Raw genomic sequence first — 26,181 nt, 5'->3', positions numbered from 1 at the left:
GTACTCCTGAAATACATAAGCACTCATGTATAAAATTTTATGCTATACAGTGTGAATCATATTAATGACATACTGTGTAGAGAGTATTAAGGATTATTTTTAAATAAATGTTCTGAAGTCACTCTGCAAAAGATTCTATGTACTATATTTATAAATATATATAGAATTTATTTATTCAGTAGATAGTTCTTCTGGAGACATGCAAGTGAACTCTCCATTCTACTTTAGCCACTCTGACTAAACAAAGCGATTCCTCAGCTTATATAGACACAGATAAGAAAGACATCTAACAAGCAGTAAACTATCCTATAGACTGTGAAAAGCTACTAGGAAAGTCAGAACTTAAGTTAAACAACTGATAGAAAGTACTATATATATATACTGAGATTTGGGTAAACCTGGAATAAAATAGGTTTACGTTTACCATTTGGATAATGTGAGCTTTACCCAAATGATGCTAGATTTGTCCAATTTCTGGCTTTACCCAAACACACACACACACACACATATACACACACATAAAAAGTATTTCTTTCGCAGTCTCACCCTTTTTGTTCTTCTAGAGCAACTAATCATCTTTTATGGCATCATCATAACATAGCAAAAAAGAAAGATAGTTCAAGTTCTCCTTGGGTCCACTCCTTTGTTAACTTAAGAAGATACAACAATCACATTATTAACTATAGGTTTCTGGCATGTTGATATACAGCATTCAATTATCATAACAAAATAATGAAAATAATTCCAAATACTAACCCTAAAACAATAAAAGTAGTGCTTACTGTTGTGGCAGAAACATGCTGCTCAAAGAAGGCACTAGTGACCTCAGGATGTGCATGCAGAATCATGATTTATTGCATGACGTACACACGGTCTCAGTTCAAATTAAATAAGCAATGAGCAAATACAGCAATCTTGCATTTATTACAATTCTTATTCAAAGTTTTATCTCACTTAATTCATTCAACACTCCTATCTGACTCCAATTTCCCACGGCCTTGGTTCTACCATTATTTCCCAGCGTAATGAACATGACACTCTATCTTATCCATCAAGGCCGCCTGGCAGGCCTTCTCCCCTCCTTGGTCCCATCTAGTTCCTGCCACCATTATCTCCAGTCCCCAGCCCTCCCTTGCCTCCAGGAGAAGAGGGGGGCCTGTCTGTTAGCCTCTTTTTACACACTTGACCTTGAGTCATGAGATATTGGTGGTTTCCAGCTTGCTAAGAAAAATAAAAAATATGCAGTCACAGGCCTTTTTGTAACTTAACCCCTACTATACTAACATGCATTAGGATATATTGTTTATTTTCATACATGCTTATGATTCTCTTTGAATATATGTAAATCATCAACTTTAAGAATATACTCTTCTATATTTTAAGCATTTAGGCATATAATACATCCAGTTGACAGTGGTCATTATTTAGGTTTATTCAGGTAATCTAAAGAATGTTTAATGTGATTTGAGATAGAGGGAAGGTGCACACTAACATCTGAGATATAAGTGCAACATTGGCTTCAATAGCTGCACAGATGCCTCCCCAACTGGGCAGTAACATCACAAGAGCTGTTTGATTATGTAAACTTACAGTTCATATGGTAACCAGTTCAGCAAGGATTTTATCAACTGCTCCCACAGTAAGATTCAACAGAGCTGACTCTGAAGTGTTTATGCCAGTTCATTTATTTGTTGTTCATATGGTAAAGAGAACCATGCCTGTCCACATGCATCCAGTCTGGAATTAGCTTTATGGTTGAAATTTAAATTCCTATTGTACCTTTTCTTCTGTAATGGGATTGATGAAGCACTTCAGGAAACTGAAGCACTTTATAGATTTGAAGAAACTGTGAGATATGCAAATGGATGGTACCAAGTGGAGTTACCATGTTGGCAAGATGACCAGACAATTTTAGAGCAGCCCAGAAAAGATTGAATGCCTAAAACGTAAACTGTGAACTGTAACAGTAACATTTTAAACCAGGTATAATGGTGCAATCCAGGACTAAATGCAAAAGGGCATTTGTGAGAAGGTTCTAGAAGGTAGTGAGACAGAAATTTTGGTGCCCACTCCAAAGTATTACATACCTTGTCATGCAGTAGTCAGAGAAAATAAGGTAATACATTTGTGGGGCCATGTGCAATGAATTCTCACCAAAGCAGAAGGGAACCTGGAGCCACAAGATATCAGTCAGAGGAAACCCAGAAACTTGTTAAATTAAAATAACAACCTGATGACATAGGGGTATTGTGTCTTACATACCACTTGCACAAAAGGTCCAGTGTTTAAGGAGGCAAGATTTCTCTGAGAAGACAAGCAAAGAAAAAAATAGAAAAAGTACATCCAAAAGGAGTAAGGTATTGGTGATAGAGCCATCTTCTATGGGTGTCCTGTGGAGGCCAAAAATCATAAATAAGTCCAAAATATCTTCTGGTATTATATTTTTATTTGTTTCAATTTATTATTTATTTCTTACATGCTATGCTTACCTGTTGATGACAGGTAGTACATCCATCCATTTTCCAACCCGCTGAATCCGAACACAGGGTCACGGGGGTCTGCTGGAGCCAATCCCAGCCAACACAGGGCACAAGGCAGGGAACCAATCCTGGGCAGGGTGCCAACCCACCGCAGGACACACACACACACACACACCCACACACCAAGCACACACTAGTGCCAATTTAGAATCACCAATCCACCTAACCTGCATGTCTTTGGACTGTGGGAGGAAACCGGAGCGCCCGGAGGAAACCCACGCAGACACGGGGAGAACATGCAAACTCCACGCAGGGTGGACCCAGGAGGCGTACCCGGGTCTCCGAACTGCGAGGCAGTAGCGCTACCACTGCGCCACCATGCCGCCACAGGTAATACAATAAATTTAAAAATGCTATTCCTCCAGCACCTTTCTTGTCCTATGTATACCTGCAACATTCCTGCTACACCTTTTCTTAGTTTCCCCGCATATCTCAACTTCTGTTGCCCGATGTATATCCTCAACATTCTTCCTACACCTCTCCTCCTGCTTCTCAGACTCTGTCATTTTGCTCACCTCCTGTCCCTTGTTGGACTACTACCAATGGTAGATAGGCCCCTTATTACTAACTGTTAAAACATTATTCATATTCCTCAAATACTTCCTGTCTTTGAAGGTGACTTGGGTCACACCTCGTTAGTATTTAATGATCCAACATTGCTAAATTATTTATGTTGTCGTCATTGAAGTCACAATTAGGAACTGAGCTTCACACTCCTAAACTATCATGTCATCATTCTACCACTGAGTAACAAAGCCAAACTGAACAATCAGACCAAAACACAATTGTCCAATCAAATTGCTCAGAAAGAGTAACCAAAGCCAAATTAGCAAATTGGACCAAAGCCAAACTGACCACTTAGATTGCTTGGAAGGAGCAACCAAAGCCAAATTGACCATTCAGATTATTTGGAGGGACCACATACACACACACACACACAGACAGTAGCTTTTTATTATAGAGTAGATTCTAATTTAAACATTTGTTTTTCCTACATTCATCTTATTTACTATTCTATTCTCATTTAAACCCTGGCAGACAAAGGATGCAAGATCAACTGTCTTTGAGAAGTAAGCAGTTACAGTTAATAGGCGGTGTTGTACATGTTCTAAGTAACACAGCAGTGTAGGACCAGTGTCATCCATAACACAACTCTCATTCAACAGCAGCAAGGAAAAGTGAAAGAAGAAGTGACAGTCACTGGACCAGTAAATTTGTATTCAGTTTAAGAAAAAAGATAAAATATGCAAAAACTGTGTAATTTTCTACTCCCCATGTAAGATTGGTTTAGATAAAGGCACCACATTACCCAATTCAATATGTTGTTCAGTAGAAGATTTCCAACCAAATAAGTAAACCACTTCTGTTTTAGATTAACTTTAAGTTGTAAGCCATTTGCAACAGTGAAAAAACATTGAATTGTCTCTGAGCCTAACATGACTTTAATTCTCTAATGGTAATTTTTAAAAAACATATTAAATAAAAAATATAAATAAAAAATAATTTCATTTCCAGGAGGCCATACAATGACTTCCATAGTGCTGTATCAGACAAATTCATTGATTTGCGTATGCATCATAGTGAGTTAACTGAGGTATTACTGTATTCCGTGTGTTCCATAATTCAGTTATTTAACTGAAAGAAATTTTCTGGGTTCATATTTTAGATGATATTTTGGATTATTGTTTGGAGCAATGGAAGTTTTTATTTTTATGTATACAGTACAACCTTCATTTATGGATTTTAATTAAATGCAAAAATTGTCTAATTTAACAATTGTCCAACTATGGAGTAATTTTGAATATTCTTCTCAAATCGAGGAAAAACATGAACCAACTTTACCATATGTATTTTTTAGATAAGTAAAATAGGATTTTGACTTCAGCCAACAGATATGTTCCGTGTGTGAAAGGCCGCATACAGGACTAGAAAAGATACTTCTCAAAATCTGAAAGCAGCTGTCTTGCCTAAACTATCACTATTTCAATATTTTTACTACGCCATATACTGTAGGCTGTTCCCCAAACCTCACCTTGCCTCATGTATGATTTTTATGCCTTTGTTTTACTATGATTTAATGCTGCCAATTGTAAATAAAATAATAATCAACATGATGCACTGGTTAGCACTGCGATCTCACAGCCTCTAGGAGAGTGGGCTCAGACTCCAACCCAGACATTATCCATGTAGAGTTTTCTCGTTCTCCCTCTGTGCATTTTGGGGTTTCTCCATGTACTCTGATTTTCACTCTCATTACAAAGATGTTCAGGTTAGGTGGGTTGACAGATGTACACTTGCCCTGGTGGGTTATGTGAGTGTCCCGTCTTGGTCCCTCTCATGTAGTTGATTCTTCTAGAACTAGCTTTAGCTTTCTGTGACACTGCATCCGAATTAGTGGCTTTAGAAAACAGTTTTGATTTAGCTTTTTATAGCTTCTTTGTTGGGGAAGACTTTCTTGATTTTGACAAAGAAATAAACATGGAATTATTCTATATCAGTATTCTGGACCAGAATGCCAGTTGGTAACAATAGCTACAGAAATCTAAACCTGTAATTGTGGTATTAATAACTGCACTGAGGACATACCCTGAGATGAAGGGGAGGGAATGCTGCTTTATAGTTGTGGCTCCTATCATATAATTAGGTTAATGATTTAGTGTCATGTCCGTGGGGATTTAGTAAAAGAGTATTTTATACGTTACATTCACAGCTGGCAGGAAAATTAGTTATTTCTCCCTTAGGTAGTGAAGTGCTCTTCGCTGTCTGTTTTTTAGGTTAATTTAAAGTATATTTATCCAGGAATATCCCAGTGTGAAGGAGAATTTTATTTGTGGAAGGGCATTGTGTTTGCTACAGATTAGTTATGTCCCTGGAGATGTGATTCTAGAACACTGAGCAGGAATTTAGATTTTAATGGCACAAAAACAGGATTTAATGTAGTGCAGATTTGTTTATGTTATGTGGTAAATTTCAGCATTTTACTTCTGCTACTTGCTGGCCACTTTTTGTGCTGTGTTAGGACAGTCAGCCCCATGAGTGTGTTGGTCATTTAAGTCTAAAGTATCATGAGAGGTCTTTACTAAATCCTTTATTTAATAGCAATCATATGACATGAGAGGTTCCTTAATACCTGCTTGGAGAAGATGAAGGAGATACAACTCTTGAACTGAAAAAGTAAAACTTGAGTTAAAACTTCTATCACTAAATGGAAATCCGGTGATGGTTGGATCATCTTAGAATAACATTAGTTTTCTTCCTGTAAAATACATCATGGTTTTCACTGCCAAAATGTTCACAGTTACAAGGAATATAAAAAAATGTTTAACTATGGTTTACAATGCTAAAACTACATATTTGGTCGAACCTGTGGTAAAGTACAGAGAGCCAGATAATTGCACTGTGTGACTGGTGGTACAGGCACTGAAGTCTATTGTCCATGATATTTCTGGGCCCTTTCTGTGAAACACACTGTGTTACTTTGGAGCTTATATTATCATTATATGAATTAACTTATAAATGTTGAAAACTTCTTCTTCTCCCTCTTCATCTCTTCCCACTTCTGTGTGGGGTCGATTTTTTTTTATGGGTTTCACTGTCACTTTTATGGCCAGATGCCTTTCCTGACACATATCCTCTCCATTTATGTGTGCTTAGGACCATCTCCAAAATTGAGGTTGGGTTATATAACTGGTGAAAACTACTTGAAACTTATATGTTAAGTTCAAAATCAAATGCAAAGTGTCTGCTCTATGCAATATGGAATAAAGTGGGGTGTATGCCAAATACTTTTGTTAGTTAATAATAATAATAATAATACATTTTATTTATATAATGCCTTTCCCATGCTCAAGGCACTTAGTTTCAAAATGTTTCCTGGAAAATTGTAATCCTTTTCTAAATAATGGAAACATATCAATACTTTTGGCTGCATCTGTACAAAGGTATGGAATGGGAGAAAAGAGTTCTACAATCTTGGTATTTTTAACTTGTATATACATATAGGATTGCAATTGTTTGAAGAACACCGGGTAGGAAGAAACAGAATTTAGTAATAGAAGTAGTCAGAAAATGACTGATAATCTTTGACATATGACTAAAAAATGTGAGGAAAACCTGAAAAATCTGAAGATAAATAAATTGCAAATTCTCACAATAAACCTTACCATAACTATGCAAGCTGCCTTCAGGAACCAAATGGAGATTGCAACAAAGAAGTAAAAGTTGATAAAGATTTCATGACCCTAGGCTCAGTGCATAGAGACTGCAATCACAAAAAAAATAAGACCTCAGTTAAGTCTGGGGAGTACAATGAAACTAGAAAAATAGAGCCATTATAAGAATTCTCTTATAATAAACTACTATATGTATGCCTTTAAGACACACAGTTAAATAAACAGTCAGATTATGGTTAAGGTCAAGAATATCGAATGAAAATAGGAATACAAGTAGAAAACAGAACAAGGATAAGCAGTAGAGCCTGTATTTTATAATGCACCATCACAACAAACTTTACAAAGCAGTTCACCCAAATACAAGGTCAATCAAGCAATGCATTGCATTTATATCAATGATATGAAGTCATTGGAAATATTAAAGAAAATAGCACATTTCAATAGGAGAAAGTAGGTTAGCTATCCATCCAGCTCTATTCTCAACCAGCCATTTACATTGTGGAGCATTAACATCTTGACAACTGAACACAACAGGGGAATCAAGCCAATTCATCTCATAGTACACTTATATATACACTGTGAGAGATGGCCGGCAGTTTATCCCGGCCAACATCCCCAGGCCGCTAGATGGAGACCTCCCTGCAACATGGAGGTGCCCCAAATTCCTGCAGAGCATCATGGACAATGGAGTTCAGCTTCACAGCCCTGCTGGATACCATAGGGGCCACCAGGGGACGCTGCAGGGTGGCACAGGGATTTATATTTTCCTTATAGCCCGGAAGTACTCCCTAGTCATGAGGACGGAAGAAATGAAGTACTTCTGGGCTGAAGAAAAAGAAGAGTTTTCATCTGACCCGGAAGTGCTATGGAATGACATAGACTGAAGGACAGAAGCACTTCCGGGTCGAGCACTATAAAAAGGACTGTGGGAAACCCAGCAGGCTGAGCCGGAGTTGGGAGGGAGTGTGACAGAGCTGCTGGGAGGAGAGGAGGATTGATTATTGTAGATTTATTGTTATTGTATTGATTATTGTGGAGGTGCTTTGTGTACAGTATTGCAGAAATTAAATTAATTTCTAATACTTTGACCTGGTGTCTGGACGTGTTGTCTGCGGGTTTGGAGGTGCGACAGTGCCCCCTATTGTCACAACACGCACACATCTACGTTCACACATACAGGGCTGAGTAACTGCTACCTACCGTGTACATCTTTGAAATGTGGGGTGAAACCAGAGGGAGGGAAGAAAACACACACTGGCACACAAATGACTCTTCTGGCTTATTGTATTAATTGGCTTAATTCACTAAGGCAGGCATTTTTTTTCACTGCTAATTGTCATCTTTGACTACATTGCTCACCATTGAAAAAACTCTCCAAACTTTAGAATTATTATTTTTCTCTCTTGGATGTCTAATACATCTGGAGGTGGCATTGAAATGGCAATGTTTTACTGAGGGCTTGACTGGGTTGCTTTGGAGATTTTAGAAAAAAAAATGTATGTGGTATTGCAGTTCTGAATAAAAGGGCAAGTCCAACAAGCGGCCATGGGTAGTCTATGGTGAACTTGCTACATTCTTTCAAGAGCATTGTGAGATGGGGCTTGAATCAATGTGGTTGGGTACTAATTGCAGTCTCTTTAAATTTTCCATTAAACAGTGATGTACAAATTCATCATGTACAGAATTATCTTTGCCAATGTTACATGTATTGTTTTTACCTCTTTAGCAGAGAGTTTTCACCAGTTTTTCCTTTCACGTGCCCAGAGATGTATACTGTATATTCATAATTCTGTATTGAACCTTTTTGAACCTTTTTTGAAAATCAAAATTATGTGTATGTCTGTGTGTGTTTCCTAAAGAAAAGTAAAAACAGAGTGTTGTACATTATTATATTATTATTCTTTGCCCATTACTGAATTTGCCAAAAAGTATTGTAGCAGAGTGCCAAGAGCTCTTTACAAGCTGTCTGCGAGTGATTCACAGGCAGAACAGGGTGACATGTTTGAGTAACAGCAGCCTGCCAGCAAGTAGGAATAATAGCTTTACATCAGAGGGGGTTTCCAGAAAGAGTGTGTGTGATGAAGCCTGTCTAGAGTCTATGGCAAGATTAGTTGGCTGGGATTTATTTTAAGAATAGTTCAACTCGAGTTCCGTGGGTATAGGTGTGTGCTGGAGAAACAGGCCGCTGTGGAATGTGCAAGGGGGGAAATGGCTGGTTGCTCATTCATATGCAGGAGAGCAATCAGCAAAGCCATCACTCATTGGTTCACTGCACCTACATTCACTGGAATAGCAAGGACAAAAGAGAGCAGATCGAATGGAAAGAAAACAGAGTGAGAAGTGGAGTGAGAGAGAGTAGAGAGATTGAGCCAGTGCTGAGGAGAAGAGACAAGGTGGCTGGGATGCCCTGTAATGGAGCGGTAGGAACTGTTATCCAGATGCATGTCGCTCCTGTTGAGCTTTAGGAACAGGAGTGATTGGATGCTCCAATTGTTCTGCAGATGCCGATTGAGGTGTCAGGACAAGGGAGCTGGGCATGGTGGGTCTCATTGGAAAATGTCGTTGGGTCGAGAGGCAGTGAAATGACTGCATGTGTTGACCCAGAGGCTAAGCAGGGGAGACAAGAGAGAGAGCACTGTGGAAGAGACAAAATGGAGGAGATGATCCTGAATTTGAATCCGACTTGTTGTATTTGTTTATTGGTTTTATATTCACGACACTATCTTATGGATTATTTGATGAAGATTTGAACTGCACTGCACTTTGGACACTGTAGTTATTAACAAATATGCAGTTTGCACTTTCAGCACCATTAACTTCTTTGTGTCCTCATTCGTCCTAATCCAACTTGGTCATCACTATTAATGTCCTGGGAAAAAAAAGGTGCCTATGACTGCAGGCACCTGAGGCATCACAGGACGGAGACCTTTTTAAAAAGAAAAAATAAATCTAAACCCTTACAGTTAGTAATTCTTTCCTTGTTGATAGACTCATGAAACTGATGGTGAAGAGTGATCCTAATACCGCAATGCTGACAATGTTCTGGTTGGGAACAACATAAGCCAGTCATATCTAGCTCCCAGGTTGTAACAGTTTTTGAAGCATTTACATTTCTATGAAAGTAAAATAATCATTCTCATTAAGCTCTTAGAGTACAATGTTGCTGTATTTTGTAGTTCAATTAATAAGGCTGGTATTGGGATGAACATGTGGCAGTACTACCAACAACAACTTTTATTTATATAGCACATTAATATACAAATGATGTAGTTCAAGTGAGGACAGAAAAAAAAATTCCAGATGGGCTGAAGAAAAAAAAAACAAAATCTGAAGGGGTTCCAAGGCCAAGAGACCACCCAGCCCCCACTAGGCATTCTGCCTAACATAAATGATCTAAATCTGTCCTTATGGCTTTCAGGATTCACATGAAAGAATCTGATGAAGATGGTCATACAGACAATCTGGGGTATTGCCTTCAATCCAACAATGTAGGGACTACATGGTGCCTTGGTCATATGGTGGTGACGCAGAGAATAATAGGGATTAGTATGGATTGTGAAGCCTTGATGAAGATGATAATTTAGTGCACATATATCTTAACAGGGATAAACTGAAATGTAGCTATGAGAAAGCCATGTTAAAAATAATGGGTTTTTAGCAGTTTTTTGAAAGTGCTCCACTGTATTAGCCTGGCGAATTTCTATCGGTAAACTGTTCCAGATTTTAGGTGCATAACAGCAGTTTAGCGTCTTTCACGTTTAGCTCTTGGAATTATAAGCAGACACTCATTCAAAGATCTAAGGGGATGACTTGGAATGTAAGGTGAGAGGCATTTTTCAAAATATAGAACAGAATGAGATTATTTATGACACTGTAAAACATTAGCAATATTTTAAAGTCAATTATGAATGGCAGGAGTAACCAATTTAATGACATCAAAATTGATGAGATATGCTCCAAGAGAACTTCAGTCGGTACACACTTTTGAGGGAGTTAGAATTTAGATTGAAAAGGTCAGAGTGGAGATAAAGCATTCATTGAAGCACAGTATCTAAGTGCATATATACTGCCATGGTTTTTGTTTGCTGACTGTGTATAATGCAATTCTTGTACTTAAGATATGCATATGATACCTGATAACATTCTCCATAGCTAATTTACTGCATATTCCATAGTACGAGAGTGAGCATTCAGCCAGTGAGACCCCACAATTACTACGTGGGAATTTCACACACTGAGTGCTTGAGTGGGTCCTGTGACTGGTTCTTACTTTGTATCCAAAGCTGTTGGCTCCCCATTAAAAGAGTTTGAAAATTCTATTTTTTTTAACATTTAACTAGTTTTGGCTACAGATTGTAGTTTTCACCACTTTGCTCTCCATCCATTTGGGCTAGTGAAACTACTGAACAGACCAGGTCATCTTGTACCCAGCCATAGACTGCATGACCCCAGTCTATCTAAGGTACTGTTTATAACCCCTGGGTCATGTCTGGTATACCTCCTGTGAGAGGTACCCAGGGTATGTCCTCAATACATGCTCAAACCACCTTAACTTTCTGATTCAGAGATACCGTGGATCTACTCAGAGGCCCTCCCATATGAATTTCAAACCTGTTGATCATTGCCTGGAACAGGAACACTGGGAGACGTTCTTTGAACCAGGCCTGGGGATGGTGTTTGCTGAATAGTGCCTGGTGGTTGGGTGACATACATAGTTTAGTGAGGCTGAATCTATTGAAACCACTTAACCACCCACAAAGGTAAAGGTGGTGTCTGGTGCAGTGCATGTTGGGTGACAGGCAGAGAGATCCAGATACTGTAGTCTGTAGCCCGTATATTAATAAATTTGATTCTATATCAGCATGAGACTGATGGAGGTGCCATTCTATAAGAGCAACAGAAACCATTAGATACGTAAATGGTGTGAATGCCGTTACTATCCGTGTCCAATTCTAGGTTTACTGCTTTATAGAGAATGCTGCCAGGATATTTATTTTTATTTATATTTATTAAATTAGGGTTAGGGTTAGGGTTTTTTTAGGTTGTGAATTTCCCATTGGGATTAATAAAGTATCTATCTATCTATCTATCTATCTATCTATCTATCTATCTATCTATCTATCTATCTATCTATCTATCTATCTATCTATCTATCTATCTATCTATCTATCTATCTATCTATCTATCTATCACCCTGCAACCCTGTATTAGAAATACACTACATAGTTTAGAAAATGGACAAATGGATATTTAAACTTCATCTAAGGCAATGATACTTTTACTGCTAAGTAGGGTTAATGATGAAATAGCTTTGACTGTGAAAGAAATTTCATAAAGTGTAGTTTAGAGCATGTTTATTATGTAGTCACTATTTTTCATATTATATACTACAATACTGCTTACTACATTTCACTCATTCATTTTCACTTGGCTTGTTCTGATGAGGATTGTGGTGGCAGTGCACTGAGCTGGTAGGACCCAGTAACTCCTTCCACTCCCTTCTGGGGTATGCTCCTAGGCCAGACAAGTGAAATGATCTCTCCAGGCTATCCTGGATGTTTTCTCATTGCGTTATGCGTAGATGCTCAGGGGACACCCTAACTACATGCTGAAACCACGTAAGCTGGAGAAGCAGTGGATCTACCCTGAAGTTCTCCCGATTTGCTGAGCTCAACACCCTGTTATGAAGAGTGATTTTACCAACCCTTTGTAGAAACCTCATTTTACAATGTACTGTATACATCTTTGTAAAATTGTTTTGTTAGAAATAATAAGACATAATTTTAAACATAAATATTTTATCTTTCTCTTTGCAGCCTTCTGTCAGCACCACCATCACTGATTTGGCTTTGGGAAAAGATGACTCCCTTCTTTTTGCCTCTGACCAGCTGGGTTTTGTGCACGTGTGGGATATTGCACAGTTTGCACAGCAAAACGTAGAAATAACAGCTCCTCCACGTAAGAATAATAAAGGAAGATAAAAATATCAATAAGATTACTTTTCCTGCGCATCATTTGGTATTGTCAAAATAATGAATTATTAGATCTTTTGTACATTAAAATCACATGTCTATTGTCAGGCAGAGTGCCAAAAAAGCAGCTAAGATTGTGTTTCACAACACATGGATTCTCATCCAGATCCTTTCTAGCCTGTATGCCATTTTTTTCCATGGAGGGTTGGCAGGAGGTTTGTAGACCTCCCTGTTAATAGGAAGCAGTTAATGGTCCAAAGGGAAAAAGATCTTTGACTATATGTGCATTTTAAAGGAAGCAATAATGATGAGGACATTCAATGACTTCCAGCCAACTAGGTTGCTGCATACCTCAAATTGGAAGTAGTGAGACAATATTGGGTTTTTAAGGCAGTAATATGGGTGTGTTGACCCCTTAAGTGCAACAGACAGATCAGGACACCAAAGCTTCCAAACAGAGTAGTAGCCCAGTGTCCTTATAGCAAAAACAGGGCAGGCTGTGGTCCCAGAAGTGATTCATGGCCATGTATCCCTGGCAAGTAGATTAAAACAGGATCACGGCTGGAAGTCTTTGAGTCTGAACCTGAAATAAGACTGGATTAAGACAGGGAAAGAGTCTGGAGGGAATAATAGATGCTACCTTAGTGGGCAAACTGACAAGCCATACTGTTCAGTAGCCAGGGAGCAATGTTTTTGTATGTAAGCCCAAGAAACAGAGGGGTTGTTTTGCTCAGGCATAGACATAATCATATAACAGCAATCTCAAACTTTCTTATCCAGTTTTAAGAGCCTAACTCAACAGCATTAGGTGTAAGACAGGAACCAAACCTGAATGGAGAGCTCGTCCTTTGCAGGACTTGCTGAGCCACTGAGCAACACTGGGCCAGATTAGTGTGATCTGTTAACTTAACATGCACCACTCTGAGATGGGCAAGTCCCTGAAGAAAAACCCCAGAGAGCCATAGAGAAAATTCACACAGATACTAACCATTTGTCAAATCTGAAACCTTCACACTACTATGTCAGGTCAGGTTGGGGAGCATGCACTGGTACAGTGCTGCACCCATCCATCCATCCATTTTCCAACCCGCTGAATCCGAACACAGGGTCACGGGGGTCTGCTGGAGCCAATCCCAGCCAACACAGGGCACAAGGCAGGAACCAATCCAGGGCAGGGTGCCAACCCACCGCAGGACACACACAAACACACCCACACACCAAGCACACACTAGGGCCAATTTAGAATCGCCAATCCACCTAACCTGCATGTCTTTGGACTGTGGGAGGAAACCGGAGTACCTGGAGGAAACCCACGCAGACACGGGGAGAACATGCAAACGTGCTGCACCCACCCCATGCCAAAACACCTTGAGATCCCAGTTGTCATCCCCCCAAGCAGATAAGTGGTCCAGTCCCACTCTGTGGAAATGACCATCTATCTGCCGCAGCCAGATGTTACATGGGTGTCCCCTTGGCCTGGATCACCCTCAGGGAATCACACTACATGATCGTTGTGCCATAACTGATGCTCCCTCACAATGCAGGTAATGTGCCTCATTTGAGACTCTGTGAGCAACCGCTCATTCGACACAAACTCCAGCAGTACCCAGGGATTCTCAGAAGAGACACAGTACCGAAGGAATCCAGTCTTTGTCTCAGGTCACGGAATAGTAGTCATGTCTCAAAACCATATAAAAAAAAGCATGAAGCACCCGCACTCTGAAGACTTAGACCTTTGTCCTTTTGAAAAGACATGGGGAGTGCCACAAACCCATTTCCAGCGACCTCAAGACCCCCCATTCTCTCCCAATCCATCTATTGGCTTCATAGGTACAGTCACTAGAGACATGAATGTCGCTGTTGAGGTAAGTAAACCTCTCGACTTAGTCGACACTCTCTCCGCAGGCAAACACACTGCTATGCAACTCTTTTAAATTGTTGCAGGCATTTAAATCCAAAGTAACTATATATTATGACTATATATATATATTAAAGCTAAATATGCGACAATCCCAACCACTGACCAATGGCGGAGCCTTAGAAATTGTCTAGAGATTGTGACAGCAACACACAATCTAAGAGAAGGAAAGTAAATTTAATCTTCTGACCAAAGCCTGACCTTTAATGGGAAAATGCAGGTTTGTTTTTTTTTTTTCATGGGATATGAATTTAAATATTTAACTAGCAGGCTGAATGAAAGAGACCCCAAAGACACAAATGTTTGTGGTATTTCTTTTGCATCTAAGCTTTCATGTTGAAAAAATGTAGAGGTCAAGTAATTTAATATACAGAATGTGTTGACAAAGTTTCACACATCTTTCTATTTATGTTTTAACAGTACTGCACAGTTGGAAGGCCCACCCAGTTAGCATTACAAGGTAAGTGTTTTGAAAAAGCATAAAAATAAGGCACAGAACAGTTGTGTTAAAAGATATTTGAAATGTGTGTGTCAATATCCATTACACAACTTCTACTTGGAGCGGTATCACGTTTGACAACATGAGTGGCTGATTTTGTTACCAGATTAAATGAATTGAAATCACAGGGGATGACAAATTACAGGAGCACACGACGGCTTTCCAGCACAATTTCATCCTTCCAAAGCGTTGCAAGCTCATCCCTTTTTATGACGTGTTGCCTGACGGAGCTGGTGCTGAGAGCTCAGCTGCAATCTTGGCCCATTTTTTTCTTTTTATCATTCTGCTGTAGTTTGTAAAACATGCAAAATCAGACAGATGAGACTTTCTTGTCTTAGTGAGGTCTAAAACACCCGCGTTTGTTATTCCTCTTTGCTGCATTATATGCATACTTCCAGCTGAGCGCTCACAGAGCCTGCTCCTATGACTTTAAACAAAATCTAAGTTGCAGACTAATCTAACTGAGTCACTGGGGATGTTTGAGAACACAACCAGATGACACGGAAGCACACTGCGACTGTTAAGTCTGCAACTGAAAATTTCTGGAAAATGCATCTTCTTCATGTTTTCACTATTAGTTCCTTAACAAATGACTCCGTTTTTTGCAAACATTTCAAAAAGTGACAAAAGATGCCTGATGTCCTAACCCAGATATGTTCCTGGCTTGTATTTCAGATGCTTCCACATGAAGCTAAGCATGTTCAGGCCTGGATAGTACTTGGATGTGAGACCATTTAGGAAAAAGCTTGGGTTGCTGCTGGAATAGGCTTTGGTTAGGCCAGCAGGGGACACTTACCCTGTGGTATGAGTGGGGATCCCAATGTCCCAGTGCAGTAACGTTGACACTATGCTGCAAAAATGGAGCCATTCCTTTGGATGAGACATAAAACCGAGTTCCTGACTCGTTGTAGTCATAACAGATCCCTGGGCATCTTTCATAAAGAGTAGGGTGTTTCCCAATGTCTTGGCTAAACTACCCATTAGGTCTTGGTCACTCTGACCTCCTAATCATCCACTGTATTTAATTAACTCTCCAATTCACCACCTATTAACTATTGTGAGGTGGACATTCTGCAATGAAATGACTGCCGTCGCACCATCCTGGTGGATGCTGCACACTGGTGATGGTTGAAGTGGCTCCTCTCTCCCTATGTGAAGGGTTTTGAGTGTCTTGAAAAGCGCTATATAAATGCAATGTCTTCTTCTTGTATCCTATTAAGCTAGCATAGACTCAGGTCACCCCATGACCTTGTTATTGGGATGAGCATGTTTGGAAATTAATGGATGAGAGGAGCAAAAAAAGGGAATTAGACTGATATTTTTAAAACGTTTTTACTCTGCTATTGTAAAACACAGTTAACGGTATTACAAGGAAAAAACGTTTTTGGAAAATGGATGGATGTACAGTAATTCATAGATACCTTTTTGTTAGGAAGTCCAATCTGAAATGTGTGAACTTTACAAAAGCCTGACCCAGTAAATCTGAACTTGCTTTTCCTACAACAGTATTGAGCTTGTTCCGGAACAGCTGCTCATTTTAACATCATCTCGTGACTGTCTGCTGAGACTGTGGACCTGCAAGGGGACTCTGATTGGTAAGTTTCAGGGCTATCAGGATAATCAGTTCTATGTAACAGATAAAGTCTGCTTTATGAAGGCTTTTTGTTGCAAGGAGTTCACTGCACTCTGTCCCCTTGTCAATACTATGACTTCACTTACTACTAAAGGTTCATCAGATTCATTTTGGTATGGATGGCACTTGGAAGAGAGTGTGATTGTCTCCTCCATTACATGATTAGTTACATTTTGCTCCTCCCGCTGTATTGCTACTTCAGTGCTTTCTTTTAAGGGTACATGGTGCACTTTCAAGTGTGTGGATTCCTCAAACAGGGCAGCACATGTTTTTATTTCACATGCAACTTTGCAAAATCAGATAAAAGTGAGACTGGTAATACATGCTGATATACAGTAGGAGCCAAAGGTAAATTTGCAGACTATTTTGCTTTACTGTTTTTAACAAGATAATAATGTTCAGCGTACCAGGGATAAGAAAATCAAAGTGCTACTGCTCTTCTTAGTAGGTGGTGGTTCACTATAATATATCCTTGTAGGATTGCACATTTTTGATGCAGGTTTTCTTGTACACTCCAAGGATAATCATATTCATTCGATCAATTAAAACAGGGTGCAGACGGACTCCCTTCAAGGGCCTACAGTGTATCTGCGCAACCACTATATGTATATTAGGGCCATTTCTCCACATTCATCAATCCAAAGCACTAACATGGGAGAAGCCTGACTAAATGTATTATTTTGTAATAACAAGGATAGAATTCAGGGGGAAGGGGTGTTTAAACTGCTAGGTTCAAGTCACTATAGTGTAGTACAATTCGCTGGGTTTTATCTGAGCACAGATGTACAGACTAAAACCGTTAAGTTTAACTTTGGTAGGGCAAACTTTGAACAGATATGGCAAAGTCTCACAGGGATAAGCTTTTAAGTGTAGAACAGTTAAGAAGCAGTGGCGCAGGTTTAGAAATGTTTTACATAGGAAGCAGAACTGATTCATCCCAAAATTTGGAAAGAGTAAAATATTTACAAAATCTCCACATTGGGTAAATAAGGTAATAAAAAAAGAAGCTGCAAAGGAAACAACAGCGATATAAGGTATAATAGATTAAGAACTCCAAAGTGAATTGCAGAGCATATGAGAACATGAGGGCAACCAATAAGAAGGATATTAGGGAGGCTAAAAGACGGTTAGTCAGGAATATAGCAGATAAGGTGAAAGACGACTCTTTGAATGTTTTAACAGTAAAAGAACAGTCATGGAGGAGGTGAAGTGCATCAGTAATAGTAAAGGGGAATTTAAAAATGCAGACAGTGAAATAGCGGGTGCGCTAAACTCACATTTTTCTGAGGTCTTCACATGTGAGCAAGTAGACAACCTCCCTGTGGTAAAAGGGATACTGTGGAGGTACTGAGTAATTAGGAAATTGTAGAGGGAGAAAGAAGTACTGATCAAATTAAATAGACCGAAATCAAGCAAATCACAACAAACCAGGACCACATAATGTTTATTCTTGAATTCTTAAAGAGGTGAGTGAGTATATATGTATATAAACCCCTGACATATATTTTTGGGAAGTCACTGTGCACTGGGGAAATTCCGAAGGCCTGGAAAATAACACATTTTATCCAATTATTTAAAATGGGTGATCAGGCTGATCCAAGTAACTTTAGTAAATTTAACATTCATCTCAGGAACTGTTAAGGAAAAGAACGTGGAGTACTTCCACAGAACAGGAGTACTAGCAAAAATGGTCAATATGGACTCCAATAATGGAGGTCGAGTTTTACTCACATGTTGGAATTCTGTGAGGGAGCAACAAAAGGATGAGATCAAAGTGGTGTATATGATATCATTTATCTTGACTTTCAGAAAGCATTTACTAAGGTGCTACATGAGAGGTTTGGAATCAAACTAAAAGAAGCGGGAGTTCAGCATGTAATGTGCAGATGTGTGCAAAATTAGCTCAGCCACAGAAGGCAGATGGTTTAGGTGCGAGGAACCCATTCAGAACTGGCTGATGTTCCACAGGGGTCAGTGCTAGGGCCGCTGTTATTTTTAATAAATATAAAAACTTTGGATAAGAATATAAATAACAAGCTGGTTAAGTTTGCAGATGATACCATTGCAAGATAATCTGGAATCCGTTGGATCATTACAGAGAGACTCAGACAGCATAGAAAGTAAAAATTTTATGTTTGAATCCACAATGGGAAGTCTGAAAATTGAAAGTACACCTTATGAAAGTGATTGAGGAGTTGTAGTGGACTCTACGCTATCAACTGGTAGACAGTGTCCAGAGGCTATTAAGAAGGCTAACGGAATGTTAGGTTATAAAACACAAGTCGACGGAGGTTATGCTCAAGTTTTACAATGCACTGGTATATCATCTGGAGTGCTGTGTACTCTTTGGGTCTCCAGGCTACAAAAAGGACATAGCAACTTTGGAAAAAGTCCAGAGAAGACCAGCTAGGCTGATTCCAGGGCTGCAGAGGGTGAATTGTGAGGACAGCTTAAGAGAGCCGAGCCTATACAGTTTAAGCAAAAGAAGATTAACTGGTGATATGATTGAAGTGTTCAAAATTATGAAAAGAATAAGTACAGTGGATAGAGATGGTTAATGCAATGAATTCATCAAGAACACTGGAATACAGTTTGAAACTTGTTAAGGGTAAATTAGAAAGTTTTTCTTCACACAGAGAACGAGATACATGGAATAAGTTACCAAGTAGTGGTAGACAGTTGAACTTTAGGGACCTTCAAAACTCAACTTGATGTTATTTTAGAAGAATGAAGTGGATATCTAATGTTCTGATATATTTAAGTCACTTGGAGCCAAAGTCTATATACTAGCAGCACTGGGTGGACAGCAATGACTAAGCGAAGATGGAATGACAGGAGCACACTCATTAATACACCCTCATTTACACCCACACAGAGTCCGTTTAGAGTCATGACTCCAACAGTCATGTACAGTATTTGGTGTGTGTGAGCTGTGAGACTTCAGCACTAACTATGGTAACACCATCCTGCCCTTCCTTAGTCTCGTGATTTCTCTCTCCCCAGGAACCTTTGGTGTGAGTAACCCCTGGGATGTAAAAGAGCAGTCAACATGGAAGCAGGATCTTCCAACAGAACTGAAAAATGGCACAGAAGATCATTTGCCTGACATGCAGCCAGCTTATGGTTTGGGGTCCGAAGTCAGTGGCAGTCATGCAGATTTCAGCAACACAGACACAAATCAGGTACTGCATCACACTCACCAAAGCAGGGAGGAAGACTCATAATTTATTATGCTTCATTTGCTGGTACCTTTATTTATTTGTCGAGCAATGCATTTTTTGAACTTCTGTCAATTAATGGTTTGCAGCTAATCAGAGCCTATGCCGTCATCACTAGGCAGAGCACCATCCCAAGAACACTTTGGCACACACACTGATCCATTTTAGGTACACCAGTTAAAATTCCCACACACATTCACGATGGATGGAAAAGAACTGTTGTACCAAGAGAAAACCCACATGAACATGGAAAGACCAGAATGGAAAAGTACCCAGGACACTGGAGACACTAGAGATGTAAGCCAGTACATTACCCATCATGCCAATGACAATCAAATGAGAATCACTTCTCTTTTGTAATGATTATCTATAATATAATATGTGGCCTATAGGGGGCATCTCACAACCCTAAACACTTGACATAACTACTCTGGAGACGGTCTCGGGTTCAAACAACCCTTTTATTTGAAGAGACCCCTTTTTAAGAGGCACAATGCAAATCTTTCTCTTCTTTACCCTCTCTGCCTCTCAGTCTAGCCCAGGTGAGCTTTGTCCGATTTCACTCCCAACTCGGACTCATCTAGCTGATGTAGAGGAGAATCTTTAAGGCTGGACTCTGGAGTACTTCCATTACAGGGATATTGCCTCCAAAAAGCACTTCTGGGTCAGGTGGAACCTCTTGAGAACAAGAGAGCCCACCCTAGGCCACACCCATGGACTTCAGTAGGGCTGCCTGTTGGAACTACATCTCCCATGCAGCCATGTGGGTGTCCAGATAGGAGAACCATTAGGGGAATAATGCTACCCAGTATACTGGGGGAACACGCATCCTTGAGAGCCCATGTCCCACTGTTCGTTTGTTATGATGACCTCCTGGCCAGGTAAGATTACACCATTACACCCAGCCAGGATGCCAGTCCATCCACACTTTCCATTGCAATATATCTTTTCTCAGTGGCTACTGTATTAGGTACATCCATCTGCTCTGCTGTGAAATTTGGGGGTAGATATTGCAATCCCATTAAAAACTACAATTCTAAAAGCCCACTGGTAACATCAGCATGTCACTTATGACACGTTGTGCTGATGCCCTCCTCTAAGGCACCTTACAAGATGAAAACACAGCACAGCACAGTCGATTAAACACGATTCTGTTACAGGTGGAGCCCAAGCTGAATACGTGACATGCTTAGGGCCACACAGTTAGCTGAAGGTGGACATTGAACTGGTAAACTTCCCACTACACACAGGAAAATCACCAGTATTAATTAGGAGAGAAAGGACCCATGTATACACTTAAACCGTTAATTTAACACTAGTATAATGTTACTGTGCACTACCACAATGACGTACATTAAAAAGCCAAATGTATCTCACAGAGGGGCTGAGACGTGCGTTACATCTCCGATTGGCTCCAGTGCTTCACGGTCAGTAGAGGGGCAGACGCCTGCATTTATAGCAGTAGTGGTGGCTTGCGGCTGACCTGCAGCGCTATCAGGCCTGGCACTTCATGTACAGTTTGATCCAGCAAAACGGGAAATGGAGCAGAAGAGGCTGGGCTGCATCCGCAATGTCGGCCGAAATGGTCCATGCATATCACTTCTTTACTGTTGTATTTGAAAAGCTTTTGGTGACCAAATATAATCCCATCTAGCAGCCTACTCATGATTTCACTTCATGTTCTGTATTCATTTGTTTTTTAATATTCTGATATCCTAGTAGAAATCCCTTGTTATTTAACAACGTTTAAAGTCTGACCTCATTGTTTTTTGTGGCAGCTGCTTGTCTCCTACAGCAGTGACCTGAATATTGCGGAGGAAGTGCAGAAGTATCAGTCTTTTCCCAGGTATTTTCCTTTTTTAAACTGGTTAACTTATAATATTTAATCTCTTATACAGTTATTACAAAAATACTGGACTTTTTTTTATCAACTTTGAAGCTTAATTTGTACTGTTTTATTTATGAATTCATTTTAATCTAGAGAGCAGCATGCTGGCTGGTGATTTGATTCTCAGCCTAATCATGGACTTTGGTTTCACGTTCTCACATGCCCAGTCTTTTTCTGGATTTTAGAGCATTTTGTATGTTTAGTTTATTCCAATGTCCTTCATCTGCCGAATTCACTTATTCAGTGGCATGGCACAGGTAGGCACAGTCAATGACCCCAGTAATAAAATGTGTTGCTAAATATTTTCCTTCAAATTATGGAATTTCAAAGAGTATTCCGCATATCCAGTGGTAACTAGAAGGTCCTGTTACTTCTCAGTGTTGGCTGAACACTGAAATGTTACGCTGGTGTTATGGAATATGCAATAAATCAGTAATGGAGAATAGGGATGTGATGTTTGACACTAGATCAGCAAACGTTTTGTCACTTTTGTGAAGTGAATACGTCAAAGCTTGTAGCGAATTCCCATTACCATGTAACTGATGACACTGAAAGAAACAGGCCATATTGAAACGTTTTGCGCTATCCTACATGCCATACAAGAGTCGTTTGATAAGTTTGGTGAACTGCTGTGAGATGCCACCACAATTCACTGGGTGATGTCAGGGCTAGCATAAGACACCCTTCAGACTACGTCAGGCCAAATTTCAGCCAGAGGTGATGCATTGTTTACATTCTACAGATGTTTGAAGCGATCTTTTGGGAAACTACAGTTCATATTTTATACAGAAATAGTTTTGAATTTTATTGAAAGACTGGAATTGGAAAAAAACAATGAAAAATATGGGAACCTGTTATCAGAGAATAAGCTCTGCTATTCTTCTGAAGTGGAAATTAAAGCCCATCACCACCCAATACACCGTCCCATTTATTTTGCCCCGTTTCACCAGCACATTCCCTAAAAATGCTATGATTTACTTTGCCCCTTAGTACTATTATTCCTGAAACATTGATGGGAAAATATTAATCTTTCATATTGCCTCAAAAAGTTCTGCCACAGGTTCATTGCAATAATGGGTGGGGGTCCTTATATAGACAGAACATCCTCAAATTAACTTTACCACCGTCACCCGATTGCTGCTTTATGAGAATATCTGCTTTACCCTCTCCCGGTTATTGAACATTTAATTTTGCGAAGAGTGGCCTCTTCTCAAATGGATGTAAAGATCTGATGTCATCTGTCTGTTTGGTGTACCCACTCGATTGGAGAAAGGGGTTCTCTTCACCGTCTTTAACGTTTTCTGAACAGCTGATTGGCTAATGAAAAGTGTCCCAAGTTGAATCTGGAAACGCCGAAACTTTCAGCACAGGGTGTTGTAATAGCAGGCAGCCCAGCAGTGCAAAATGTAACCTATTGCAGCTTCTAACTGCGTTCAAAAATCAAAATGTACTATTTGATAAAACTTAAGTATCCACTTTCAAGTAAGTTTATGAATCTTATTTTTTGCTGGTAAAAAAAAAAAAAACGCATCCATAGTGGGTGAAACACCAAAGTCCTTTCAGGGTCATGGGGGCCTGGAGAGTCCAGCGTCATTCACACTTAGTCACATCAGGCAAACCTGCAGGATCGGCCTTCTGCAGTGGCTGCCCCGAAACTCTGGAATGACTTACCTTCATGTGTCAGAACTGCCTCTACGGCCCTGACATTCAAAGCCCGTCTTTTTTCTCAGGAGATATACAATAATGTTTTTGGGTGGTGTCGCTTTGTTGGTATTTTTGTTTTTATTCCTTAGGTTTTAGAGCTTTTTGTTTAGTGCCCTTGTATTTAACAGTCTTTATACTACAGTTTTTATTTTGTTTACTCTGTACAGCACATTGGTGTAGCCTTCTTTTTCTTTCGGCTGCTCCCATTAGGGGTTGCCACAGCCGATCATCTTCTTCCATATCTTTCTGTCCTCTACATCTTATTCTGTTACACTCATCACCTGCATGTCCTCTCTCACCACATCCACAAACCTTCTCTTAGGCCTTCCTCTTTTCCTCTTCCCTAGCAGCTCTATCCTTAGCATCCTTCTCCCAATATACTCCGCATCTCTCCTCTGCACATGTCCAAACCAACACAAAGTTACCTCTCTGACTTTGTCTCCCAACCGTCCAACTTGAGCTGACCCTCTAATGTCCTCATTTCTAATCCTATCCATCCTCGTCACACCCAGTGCAAATCTTAGCCTCTTTAACTCTGCCACCTCCAGCTCTGTGTCCTGCTTTCTGGTCAGTGCCACCGTCTCCAACCCATATAACATAGCTGGTCTCACTACTGTAGACCTTCCCTTTCACTCTTGCTGATACCCGTCTGTCACAGATTACTCCTGACACTCTTCTCCACCCATTCCACCCTGCCTGCACTCTCTTTTTCACCTCTCTTCCACAATCCCCATTACTCTGTACTGTTGATCCCAAGTATTTAAACTCCTCCACCTTCGCCATCTCCACTCCCTGCATCCTCACCATCCCACTGACCTCCCTCTCATTCACACACATGTACTCTGTCTTGTTCCCACTTGCTGTTGTTAAGTATGCTTTATAAATAAATTTGTATTTGAAATACACTTGCACGTCATGTGTGGGTGTGGGAGTAAATGAGAACTGAAATGAAATGAGTTCTCCACATGGACTGATGTAAAGTTGTGTAAAGTTTCAGCTCTAGGCTGCAGCTGCCGGTGGCCCTGTAGTGGGACTGTGGACGGGATGCATGTATACATTTTTAATGTTTTTTGTTTCATTTTCAGAGTTCACCGCAACCAGCTGAAACAAATTACAATACCCCATGTATGTGGAAGGATGATGACCTACCACTCTTTGAGCTGCTATGAGCTGGCAGATGTCCGCCGGACTATTCAGAAACCTAACCCTGCTGCTGAGCTCAATGATCCTTATGATTTTTCTTTCTAAACTGGCCCACCATATTCTTGTTCATAAGTAATAATGTTTGTATAAGAAAAGCGAGAAACACAAGCCTGCGCTGAAGCACTTCTGCATACTCCATGGCATATCCCATCTTTAATCCAACTGGCTGTGGGCCCACATTATCAGGAAATTAAACGTCACATTCTGGACTCGGCAATAGCAATCTGTAAAAGCTGCGAGATGAGTGAGAGTGTAAGTGTCCACCAGTTCGAGATACTGTCAAGAATGGAGATGATGGAGTAGTTTCAGGTTGATTAAACAGAAGATGAAGATGGAGCACGGCAGAGGAAATCGGCTCCCATCTCTCTCTCACACACACACACACTTCTTGAAAGTCAAAGTGTCTTTCACAGTGTAGTCCACTGTCTATAACCAGGATGCTAAATTTGGTTTCCAAAAGGATAACCTTTTATGGAACATAGGACCATAATTTATGTGCTACCGTGTCCCACCTTGCAGAGTCACTAAACTCACAAATATGTCTCCATGACCTTTCGGTGAACGCGTGTTTCTGTTTGTCTGTGTATTTCGAGTTTTTGCTACTAACTACCCTGAAGAACCTCATTTTCTCCTTTTCCTTCTCCAGTGACATCTCCAGATGAACTATTTCAATCAATTTCGTGTATTAGCTTTACATTTACTGATTGTCCCTTTCACATTTGCTGCATAGGACATTAGATTTTACATTTTGAATGCATTTTCTTGTCCTTTGTAATTTTGTTTCTGAATACTGCATCTTGCTCTTGTTAGAGTGGGCTAGATCAGTCAATGGTGACCTACCACTCTTTGAGTTGTTATGAGCAGACAGTAAGTGTCCACATCTCAGGATGAACGTGTGGCGGGTAGCGTGGGTGCAACACCGCAAGCAAATTCTGAACTACAGACAATATTGAAAAATTATCAGTGAAACTAAATCTGAGACCTCTCCTACGTTTTTGTGAGCTTGCAAACATAAGATAGGAACATTCCATTGTTTTATGTTACATTTGTCACAGGTCAGTTACTATAAAGCCTGCAAAATTTGAAACAAAATCTGTTGAGGCATAAAGTTCTCCAACTCATTTATTTAATTTAGTAGAGTGGATTCAGAAAGCATTCCGACCCCTTCACTTTCTGCACACTTTATAGTGTTGTGGATTTACTTTTAAATGGATACATTTACAATTTTTGCCTATCCATCAACACTCAACAACCCTTAAGGACAACATAAAACACGTTTTCAGAAAAGCTTGCAAATTTATTAAAAATCCAAAATGGAAATCTCTTATTTCTATTAGTAGTCAGACCCTTTGCAACAGCACTCCAGATTGTGGCCTGGTGTTTCCTGTTTGCATTAATCATCGTTGAGATGTGTCTAGAACTCGATTGGAGTCC

At 39.9% G+C, this 26,181-nt stretch overlaps 1 protein-coding gene across 1 annotated transcript in view; it reads left to right on the top strand.

Annotated features, from left to right (window-relative positions):
* LOC114652755 (WD repeat-containing protein 49-like) overlaps window positions 1-25,114 on the top strand; it is a 96,926-nt gene extending 71,812 nt beyond the window's left edge. Inside the window, exons 21-26 of the mRNA XM_028803072.2 lie at window positions 12,529-12,670; window positions 15,023-15,062; window positions 16,608-16,696; window positions 19,738-19,916; window positions 21,731-21,798; window positions 24,630-25,114. Coding sequence (XP_028658905.2) covers window positions 12,529-12,670; window positions 15,023-15,062; window positions 16,608-16,696; window positions 19,738-19,916; window positions 21,731-21,798; window positions 24,630-24,792 — 681 coding nt within the window. The 3' untranslated portion in view covers window positions 24,793-25,114. The remainder of the gene's footprint in view (window positions 1-12,528; window positions 12,671-15,022; window positions 15,063-16,607; window positions 16,697-19,737; window positions 19,917-21,730; window positions 21,799-24,629) is intronic.
* Window positions 25,115-26,181: the final 1,067 nt, after the last annotated feature.

The sequence above is a fragment of the Erpetoichthys calabaricus genome, chromosome 5, assembly GCF_900747795.2.
Source record: "Erpetoichthys calabaricus chromosome 5, fErpCal1.3, whole genome shotgun sequence".
Lineage (NCBI taxonomy): Eukaryota > Metazoa > Chordata > Cladistia > Polypteriformes > Polypteridae > Erpetoichthys > Erpetoichthys calabaricus.
The sequence above is the reverse complement of the archived record's forward strand: the minus strand, read 5'-3'. Positions and strand labels throughout refer to the sequence as shown.